Raw genomic sequence first — 11,028 nt, 5'->3', positions numbered from 1 at the left:
AAAAAAGTAGTCAGAATATACCCTAAAGAAGTCAGCTGTGACCCAAGCAGGTGTAGGCACGCCCATGTTTGTTGGCATTATTCACAGTAACAAAGAGATGGAAGCAGCTAAAGTGTCCATCAATGGATGGATGGATGGATAGAGAAACTGGTAGTTCACACCACATAATATTACACAACACTGAAGAACAGTGAACTTGTAAAACACTACACAATGTAGATGAGTCTGGCGCACATCATACTGAGTGAAATATCTCAATCACAAAGGAACAAATACTGCATACGCTCTTATTATAACAATAGAATGGAAGTGGGGTGGAGAAGAGTGTGTGAAAAGGGATAATGGACACCACATTGGAGGAGTACACAATGCACAAAGACGAAAATCTGAAAGAAATGAATCATTAAACATTACATGCTTGACAATTAGCAATATGGAACAAGTATTACAAAGTAAATTCAAGGAGGGTAAAGAGGAAAAGGCTATCAATGAATGAATGAAAAACTAATCTCTTTATAGACTTTCACTAAAATCACAACTAAAACAAAAGTAGTTGTGTGTGCTGGTGAGTTGGAACTGACTCCCATTTGACCCTTCAGCGAGTTTTCAGAGGCAGTAAATCCCACAGGAGGAGACTGCCCATCCTTCTCCTGTGGAGCAAGTCAGGGATTTGATTTGTGTGCCTTTGGGAGTTAGCATTTATTCTGCCTTAGAACAGACCCTCTGGCATTACAGGGAATGGTGTAAATGAAAAGAACTTACCAGAATATCATTCTCAAGGTTTCCCAGGGCCTGAATATCCTCCTCAAAGTGGCTCAGCTCTTGAAGAACAATGTGGTTGAACTGCTGTAATTTACTAAGTCTGAGAAATGCAAAAGCAACAATTCTCATTGGGACTGGTTGGATGTGACAAAATGCTTAATTACATATGCTTTTGACAAGGAGCTGATGAAGCTTAAAGACTATAGATTACAACTCAATATAAAGACAAACTGCCTCACAACAGGACCAATAATCATCATAACAATGAATGGAGAAAAGACTGACAATGCATAATCAATGGCCATGGAAGCAGTAGTTAAGAAATTAAACAATGTATTGCATTGGGAAAATCTGCAAGTGACATCTTTACAGTGCTAAAGAGCTAGCACACCACCTTCAGGACTAGGGTGCACCTGACTCAAGCCATGTTTTTTTCATATGCATGTGAAAGTTGGACAATGAATGGGGAAAACCAATGAAGAATTGATGTTTTTGGATTGTAGTGCTGAAGAAGAATATTTATCATGGATTGACAAAAGAACAAACAAATCTGCCTTGGAAGTAGTACAGTCAGAGTGCTCATTAGACATGAAGATGGTGAGACTTTTGACATGTTGTCAGAAAGGTTGAGCCCCTGAAGAACTATATACTTAGTAAAATCATAGGTCAATAAACGAGGGGAAGGCTCTCAAAGACATGGAGTGATACAGTTGCTATGACAACAGGCTTAAGCACTGTAAACACTGAGGATGATGCAGGCTAAGGCAACATTTCACCTCAGTGCCATAACTAACTCACTGCTACCTTACAACAAATTACAAGGAGACATCATAGTCTTCTCCAAAAAAAAGTTCTATTAAAAATGCAAATATCAGGGGAGCTCTGGTGGCCTAGTGGCAAGAAGCTGTACTGCAATCTCAGAGGTACATGGTTCAAATCCACCAGATGCTCTGCCGAGAAGGAGGGACAATTTCCTCCTGTACCAGTCAGATCTGATTTGATGGTACATGCACAAAAAATAATAATAATAAAATAAAAAATGCAAATATCAGAGCAATCTACCACCACTAAGAAAGAAGAATCAGGAGCAGAGTGTGTCCTTTGAAGTCAGGGTCCCTGCACTGAGAACCTCCTAGAACCATGGTGTCATCAAGTCAACAACTCAGCAACATGATGAACAATGGATCAACAACTTGCCCTGTTCTGTGCCATCGTCATCTCTGACATACTGGAACCCATTATTAAAGTCAGTGTGTCACTGGATAGGGTGGGGGTGGGGGGAAGAATACATAGTTCTCACATCTCTCCTCCCTGTCTACCCACCTGTTCTTCAACAAAGTTAACTATTTAAATTTCCATTCTGCATTTGAGCAGCATTAGCAAAGGGAGCTAGTCTATCAGTATCATTGTCAGAAGGGGGAGCAAGAGTAGGACAAAGACAGCTGACTCCTTTGAGAAGAGGGGACTCAGAGGTGGGACACAATCCACTATGCCAGCTGGGGCTCCCATTCTGCAATGTCTGTGTTTCCCTTTCTCTAGTCATGGAAAGAAAAGAGTAACAAAAAAGCAGACAGACCCTCAATAGGAAGGATTGACACAATGACTACAATAGGCTCAAGCACAGCAGAGAACGTGATACAGGGTCAGGCAGGGTTGTACATGGGATTGTTAGGAGTCATATTTGCTGAACCACCACAATAAAAAGCCATTCTTGAAAGCTGTGGTCTGACATTAGCTAATCAACTCTTTTTTCCTACATCCACATTTAAGTTTTAAAATATCTAACAGTTGATGTTATCCACCTGCCACACAATTCTTGTATTTGTTGGTTTGTCTGTCTTTATTATTCAGGAATGTCCATGAGTTCAGTGTCTCTCACCACTGGCCTCCCCCACCTCCCACCTTCAGGGCCTAAGTGTTGCTGGGCGTGCACCTGCTGACTGAGTAGACGGAGATAATGACTCCAGGAGCACGAAGAGTAGTGACACAGATGGTGAACACTCGGCTGTTAAACAACAACTTTTGTAAGTTAAGGGCAGTTCCAGAAGTTCAATGTCCTTCACAGGAATGGTTTAATAATGAAATGACACTGCATGTTCAAAAGGGTTAAAATTGTCTACATTTCTGTCCAAATGTGTGTGGATCATAACAAATTGTGGCTGACATTGAGAAGAATGGGAGTCTCAGAGGACATAATTGTGCTCATGAGAAACCCATACCTGGACCAGGAGGCTGCATGGCTTAAAATTGGGAAGGGAGTGAGTGCATCAGGGTTGTAGTCTTTCTCCACACCTATTCAATCTGTACATTTGGCAAATTATTCAAGAAGCTGGACTCTATGAAGAGAAAGATGACGCCAAGACTCATCAATAACCTGTGTCACACAGATGACACAGCCTCACTTGCTCAAAGTGAGAAGGGTTTGAAGCACATGTTGCAGAAGATCAAGGAATGCAGCCTTCACTATGGATTGCATCCCAATGTCCAGAAAACAGATTCTGATAGGCAACATCATGATGGATGGAGAAGAGATTGAAAGGGTCAACAACTTCATCTTGCTTGTATCCATGATTAACAACTTTAGTATCAACAGTCAGAAAATAGACACATTGCAGTGGAAAAGTGTACAGTTAGGGCCCTCTCAAAATTATTGCAGAGTAATGATGTCAGTTTGAGGAATAAGGTACATCTGACTTGGGCCATAGTCTGATCATTTGCTATGCATCTGAGTGCTGGACAATGGATAAGGATAACGGAAGTAGACACTTTTTAGCTGTGGTGTTGGAGAAGAGCACTGAATATCCCATGGATGGCCAAAAGAACAGTCTTGGAGAGGGTGCAGCTGGAGCACTTTTTGGAGGCAAGAATGATGAGGTTTCACATCACATACTTTGGGCATGTTGCTAGGAGGTGCTATTCCTTAGAGAAGAACATGCTGCCAAGAAGTGTGAAACATTGGTGAAGGAGAGGAAGACCCTCAACCAGATGGATTCCCATGGTGACTACTGCAAGAGAGTGAGGAAGTGCGAGGACGGCGCAGGATAGAATAGGGTCCAGATCTTTAGTTCATAGGGTCGCTATGAGTCATACTCGACTCAATGGCACCTAACAACAACTGCTCTAACATACATTCTACTTCAGTAAGGCGTAAGGACACATCAACACTTCTTCTCAGCCATCACTTATACTCCATTCCCCTCAATGAACAACAGTCTCCACATTCACCTTACCCCAGATCTCACCATTCTTTAGACTCTCTCTTCCCAATTTTCTCCCAAGCAGCACTGACCTCAGATTCTCTCTGGATTCCATCTAATCACTACATGTATTTATGCTTTCTCTCCCAGCTCTTAATCTTCACATCCCTGAGAAAGCTTGGAATCTTTGCATCTTTCTACATGGTCACAGGGCTGGGGTGGGGTGTGGAACTTTTATTTATGCATATGAGTGTGTACAGATGTATACACACGTGTTGCTGGTCATACAAAAATATTTCAAGCTCATTGCTATTGAGTCAGATCAACTCATAGCTGGCCCTCCAGTGGGTTTCCAGAAGCTGTAAATCACAAGGATGGAGACTGCCCATCTTTATCCTGCAGAGCAGCTGGTGGATTTGAACTGCCAGACACATGCCACCTTTGAGTTACTCCACCACCAGTGCACTCTTAGATGCCATAGTGCAGACTCCAATGCCTAATGAGCTTATAGGACAGAGTAGATCTACCCTGGAGGGTTCCCGCAGCTCTATTCTTGTGAAAGCAAATCTCCTAGGTCTTTTCTGCTGAACTGTGATGGGTTCAAACTGACAACATTTTGCTTAGCTGCTGAAAGCTTAACCACTTCACCCCAATGGTTCTTTTATATCTACTTATTCACATACACCTCAATGGCTCCTTAACATACTCACACACACATATGCAGATTGGGGGGGGGCAAGCTAGTCACAGCGTGCCAATGAACTGACTCTGCCACGTTTCAGAGCAGAACTGCCCTCCAGAGGGTTTTCAATGGCTGGCTTTCTGAAGTAGCTCACTTGGTCCTTCTGCTGAGACATTTCTGGGTGAGCTCAAATTTCAAACCTTTGATTAGCAGCAGAGCATGCCAACCTCTTGTACTGCACAGAACTGTGAGTATATATATGGACATCATATGGTTTAACTCTCCATTTTATGGATCAAGAACTGGAATCGAAGATGGGATACGGGATGCATCAAACTCCCCATGTGTTACAGGCTTCAGCTCTTCATGGCCCCAGTGCAGGGCCAGTAGACAAAGGTAGTTTGTAAATAACAACACTTACATGAAGTTGTGTTTTAATCTAATACTTACCTGCACTCATGTATCTGCTTTAAAACTTTTGTTAGGCAAGCTGGTACTTTGATTCCACTTGTGGAAAGAAGTGGACTCTTTCTGTTCCTAAGCTAAACAAAAACAGTAACAAAAAAGATCACATTGAATTCAGCATCACTACAAAATTGAATGTGTGTTCACAGTTAGAATCCTTCCTGCATGGTTACAGGGGATGGAAAGGGAGGGAGGGAAAGATTAGTAAATAGATATGAGACACATATTAGGATGGGTTAAAGGAGAGGCACTAAACAGTAAGTGGGTGATCAGCACATCATCATTATACCAAGAGGGACTAGAGGAGCAGAAGGATTTAAGGAAGTCAAAATTATCAAGAGGAAATTGGAAAAGCATGATTACATTGTAACTAATTTTATAACTAATTCATTTGTAACTAATGTTATAAAACAAGATGCACATGTATCATTAATGGAATGTAAAATCAATTCACTTGATGAATTGGATTAAAACAAGAGGTAGATCTCAACTGCTGGACCTTGTAGTTGGCAGAAGAGTGCTCCATCAGTGCACCACTACTATTTGATAACTGATGAAAACAAAAACCCCCCAAACTCACTGACATCAAGTCAGTTTCACCTCACAGCAACCCTCCATTGCATTTCCGAGGCTTTAAATCTTTATAAGACTGTCCTCCTTTCTTTCACAGATCACCTAGCTGGTAGATTCAAACTTCTGACCTTTCAGTTAGCGATACAGCATATAATGTCATTGTTATTGTATACCATCAATTTGGAACTGACCCATAGCTGACCCTCTAGTAGGTTTTCAGAGGCTGTAAGTTGCAAGGGAGGAGATTGGCCATCTTTTTCCCCAGGGACAGCTGGTGGATTCAAACCTCACACCTTTGTGTTAGTAGCATAATTTCTTACCATTGGTGAATTACAAAAGAAGAATTGATGCCTTTGAACTTTGAGTGTTGGAATACTGAATATCCCATGAAATGCCAAAAGAACAAACAGCTATGTCTTGGGAAAAGTGCCGTGAGAGTGCCCCTGAGAGGCAAAGGTGACAAAGCTTTCTCTCACATACTTTGGGGCATGTTGCTAGCAGAGGCCATTCCTTGAAAAGGGACATCATGCTTGGAAAGGTGGAGGGTCAGCAAAAGAGAGAAAGATGCTGAGCAAGATGTGTTGATACAGTGGCTGCAGCAATGGGCTCACATGTTTCTGAGACAGTGATGCCATTGGATAGGAGAGGGTTCAGATCTGCTGTTCCTAGGGTCACTATGAGTCACATTTGACTCACTGACACCTAACAACAATGAGTTATCAGTTATTCGAGATGAGAAGGAACATTGTTGTTGTACTCATCTTGCAAACAAATCATTGGGGTTTCTTATAGTGAAGTATCTCAAAGAGATGCCAGCACTCAGCAGACAAAACACATACGTAGTTCACCATCATCATCCCACATACCTTCTCGTCCAGACCCTTCTCCTTTCATTCTTCCCTCCCTCCTTTTTCACCATGTGACCACTGCCTCTGACAGTTAAGATGAGAATTATACCATGATTCTGTTTTCTACAATGTCTGCTTGACTGTGATAGCCAACATGGGGCCATAGTTCAAAAATCAAACCTCCCTGCTGGTGAGCTGATTCTGATTCATGGTGACACTCATGTGTTGCAGGGCAGAACTGAGCTCCATAAGGTTCACTTGGCCATGACTTTTATGGAAGTGAACTTGCAAGCCTTCTTTCTGTGGCACACCTGGGTGGGCGTGAACTACCAACTTTTCAGGGAGTAGTTGAGTGTGAACCACTGTACTACCCAGGGACATGGAGAGAGTACAAAGGAACCAGAATGAGCATAGTTAAGACAAGTGCACAAACCCACAAGGCCCCAAAGAACCTTCACAAGCAAGGGCTAGTAGAGAGCTGTGCTGCTAACTCCAAGGTTGAGCCTCCAACTCTTCTACTCTACCAGTCACTCCTTGAGAGAGAAATGGGAGATATCTTCCCATGGGATTTACGGCCTCTGGAAACTCACAGGAGAAACAGCTATGAGTCAGTTCCGACTTGATGGCAAAAAGACACAGCTTTGTCATTTTCAAAATTTGTCATTTTGTTTTCAGTGGAACATTATTACCTCATACTTGCTTTTCAGTTCTTTAGTGATGCTTTCAAAGGTCGAGATGAAGGCAGAACTATCTGGGTTCTCCAGCAAATAGTCTAAAGACGGATCAGAAATTCCTTCTGAACAACAAAAAGAAAACAAGATGTAGGAAAACAAGAACCACAGAGAGAGACAAGGGGAAGAGTGGATCAAATGTGGGGATTATAATCAAGGTCAATAAATAAAGCTGGAATGGTAGGCAGGGATACCAATCTGCTCATTAAACTTTGAGTAAATCATAATAAAAATGTAAAAAATTAAAGTGTCCATACAGAGTTTCACTCAGTCAATCCTGGGCCCTAAGAGAAGACAGTCCATGGCACAAACCTGAACCACAGGATCCACAATGACCACCCCCTGGCTAGGACTACAGGGGTCAGCCTGGACAAGGGCCTCCCACCACACCTTCTCTGTCCTCCTTGAACTTCCAATCAAAACTTTTGTGGTGTTTGAGAAAGAGCCAGAAGTATTGAAAAAGTCTTTGTTGTCTTTCTTTTCTTGACAGGATTTTTTTTTTATAATAGGGAGGAGAAGTTAGTCTATTGTTAAATTTTCCATTTCTTTATTTCTTTTAAAAATAATGATTGCCTCTTCCCACATAATTTATAGCCTCTGAAAATTCTCCGCAGGGTTCCACTTTGATAGAAGTGAGTTTGAATTTGAACAGGGGTTTTTTTTGTAAAATCTTTAAGACTGTTAATAAACATTATAATGTCATCAGTAAAAAAAAAAAATAATGATTGCTGTGATGATATGTGCCATTAAGTTGATGATGATGGTGACTCATAGTGACCCTAAATACGATAGCTCTGAACCCTTGCTCTGTCTTGAGCCAATGTCATTATCTTCGAAACACCTACTCCATTACCCTAGTTACTGAGTCAAGCCACCTCATCCAGGGTCTTCCTCTCCTGCACTGACCCTCAACCCTTCCAAGCATGATGTCCTTATCCAAAGATTGGTCCCTCCTGGAAACATGCCTGAAGTATGAGAGACAGAGCTTCAAAATCCTTACCTCCAAGAAGCAGCTCGGTTTTACCCTCTCCAGGATGTATATGTTTGTTTTCTTAGCAGTCCACTGTATGTACAATACTCTTGTCCAGGAATTCAAAGACATTGATTCTTCTGTCATCCTTAGTCATTGTCCAGCTCTCTGATGCATAGCAAATAATTGGGAAGACTATGGCTTGGACAGGCGCACCTTGGTCTCTAGACTGACATTGTTGCTCTTCAGTTCTCTGGAGCGGTCCCTCTTTTGTGATTCCCAATACAAAGGCTCGGCCTCCAGTGCCTTATCTGCTAGTCTAATCTAAGTGTACTATATTGTACTTGGGGTTTCCGGAGGTCTGTTATTTCAGAGGTGGGTGGCTAATTCTTCCCCCTAGTCTGTCTTAATTTGGATGCTCAGCAATATTTAGAGCAATATTTGACAGACACTCACTCCATTTACCCAAAGGAGCAGAGGAGAAACCTTTCCTCATTATGCAGGTAACAGATCAGGTATTGGTTATAGGCCCACCCTGATAAAAGGCCTTAAATGGTGGGGTTATGGATTTTTAACTCCATCACACAGGTGCTCTGGGGTACAAACAAGATCTGTTGGTGTATCTTTTAGTAGAATTTTAAGGCAGCTGGAGACATTCATCTGATTTTTGTTAGCTTTACTTTAGGACAAGAGGGGCTCTGGTAGATTATTGGGTAAGGAGTTGCACTGCCAACCCAAAGGAAGGTGGTTTGAATCTACCAGCAACTCCACTGGAAAAAGATAGGCTATCTCCTCCCTCGAGAATGATGTTGTTTGTTGTTATGTGCCATCGAGTCACTTGCGACTCATAGCGACCCTATGTACAACAGCCCTAAACTCCGCTCTGTCCTTTGCCAATTGCACTGTCTCTGACACTCCCATCCCAATTATCCCAGTCACTGAATCAATCCACCTCATAGAGGGCCTTCCTCTCCTGCGCCGTCCCTCCACCCTCCCAAGCATGATGTCCCTCTCTAAGGACCGGTCTCTCCTCACAACATGTCCAAAGTATGTTAGACGGAGCTTCAGAATCCTTGCCTCCAAGGAGCCACCCGGTTTAACCCTTTCCAGGACTCTGAAAACCTGCTTGAAGGTCAGCTATAAGTCAATTCCGGCTCAAGAGCACGTAACAGCAAAAACCACTCAGTATAAGAGAAGGCTCAAAGTATTTTCAATGATTTTAAAAGCTGTAGATTCACGATCATGAAGGATCTGTTGGGGGGTGGGGGGTTGGTTCTATTGTTTTTCCAAAGTGTGGGCAAACTTTGTAACAACAAAGCAAGACTCTGGGACAGTATTGTCTGTTCAATGATGGCAGCTGAATGTAGTGCTCGGAGCAAGTCTCTACTATTGGCCCTGCTAAAAGTCTAGTCTCAGGCATCAGGTTCCTCAAAGAGCCCAGGTATCTCTTCTGAGGCTCTCATCCAGGATTGTGACTGGTTCCCATTCAGGTTCCCGTGACAAGTCACCCAATTTGTAAAAAGTCCAAACTATATAGCTTCACTTCACCCACCATGATAGAGCGAGTTTGCCGTATATTAAATGGCAAGTAAAAATGTCCTTCACTTAGGTGTTCATAACCCAGAGACTGCCTGCATATGCACACAGTACCATATAAATATTTGTAGAAGGCTTCAAGGGGGACAGACACAGGGCTAAGCCATTTATAATGGAGCTGCCTATCTAGATACCTAGTACACTTTTCTAAGGAGGTTACCTTTTCCTTCATCAACTAATGTAATTGTCACAAAACTCATGTGAAGTGGGTACTTTTCTTACCTACGGCTGGTTAACTCTGAGAGGTAACATAACATACATAAGGTGACACCCACAGCTCCAGGATTTGAACTCAGTCTCTCAGGTTCTCAACCATGGCCATCTTAGGCCTCCACAGCCTAGCAATCTGCCATTTTTAAACCCTCTGCTACAGAATACAACCATCCCATTTGTTTAGGAGGTCAGTGCAGATTTAAAAATGTTTCAAGTCATTCTTCTTCATTGGCATGGGCAATACATTTCTAAGTTAAAGAGTAATTCAGGACTCTAAACTATCTGTCACTTTAAATGCTCTTGGGACTTGAAGGCACAGGAAGATTGCCATAAAGAATAAGATGCAGAAATCAAAGTGGTAGGAAGCAGAGATGCATGCTTTAATCTGTAACCTGTCCAGAAGCTCACATGTTCTTGAAAGGAAAACATATTTAGCTTTTGGAGTCCTCCAGCTATTCTGATCTAAACTTGTGAGTCCCTTATCGTGCTGCACATGTTAAAGTCGTCCTGGCACTGCTGGCCCAGGGCATGGTTACCTGCCAAGTCCTCTGCCTGGGCCACCAAGGAAAGCGAGCCTGGAGTACTGCCATCAGCAAGTTTTGATGTCACTGAATCACCATCTGGAACATCTAAAGGCAAATAGGGCACATTGGTGATGACACATGTACCTTCCTTTGATCCACATGTGTCTTGTCACAGTTAATATCTAACCAGGTCAAGCAGCAAGTGAAACATGTCCCCGTCCATGAACAATTATCACTTGACACTTTGGCATAGAACCTTAGAAGTATAGAAACACAGATACTACTGATGACTGGAAGAGAAGCTTTATCACAATGAGGAACGCAATGCTGTCAGGCACAGAATGACTCAAATGGAAAGCTGGACACTGGCTCCCAAAGTAGCATTATCTAGGGTTCTGTGCCCTGCAGTAGGTGCTTGCCCAGATTGCAAGCTCGTTGAGCATATCAATTGCGCCACCTGCTGGCAG

At 42.5% G+C, this 11,028-nt stretch overlaps 1 protein-coding gene across 1 annotated transcript in view; it reads right to left on the bottom strand.

Moving 5' to 3' along the window:
• The window catches only part of SYCP2L (synaptonemal complex protein 2-like), a 111,097-nt gene that overhangs the window by 26,188 nt on the left and 73,881 nt on the right, over window positions 1-11,028 (bottom strand). The window contains exons 21-24 of the mRNA XM_006891628.1: window positions 10,574-10,666; window positions 7,217-7,323; window positions 5,092-5,183; window positions 763-862 (exon numbers count right to left, since the gene is read on the bottom strand). Of these exons, the coding sequence (XP_006891690.1) occupies window positions 763-862; window positions 5,092-5,183; window positions 7,217-7,323; window positions 10,574-10,666 (392 nt within the window). The remainder of the gene's footprint in view (window positions 1-762; window positions 863-5,091; window positions 5,184-7,216; window positions 7,324-10,573; window positions 10,667-11,028) is intronic.

Source organism: Elephantulus edwardii, unplaced genomic scaffold, assembly GCF_000299155.1.
Source record: "Elephantulus edwardii isolate Elephantulus edwardi_28Jun2011 unplaced genomic scaffold, EleEdw1.0 scaffold00101, whole genome shotgun sequence".
In the NCBI taxonomy this organism is placed as follows: Eukaryota; Metazoa; Chordata; class Mammalia; order Macroscelidea; family Macroscelididae; genus Elephantulus; species Elephantulus edwardii.
This window is presented reverse-complemented; position numbering and strand designations above follow the sequence as displayed.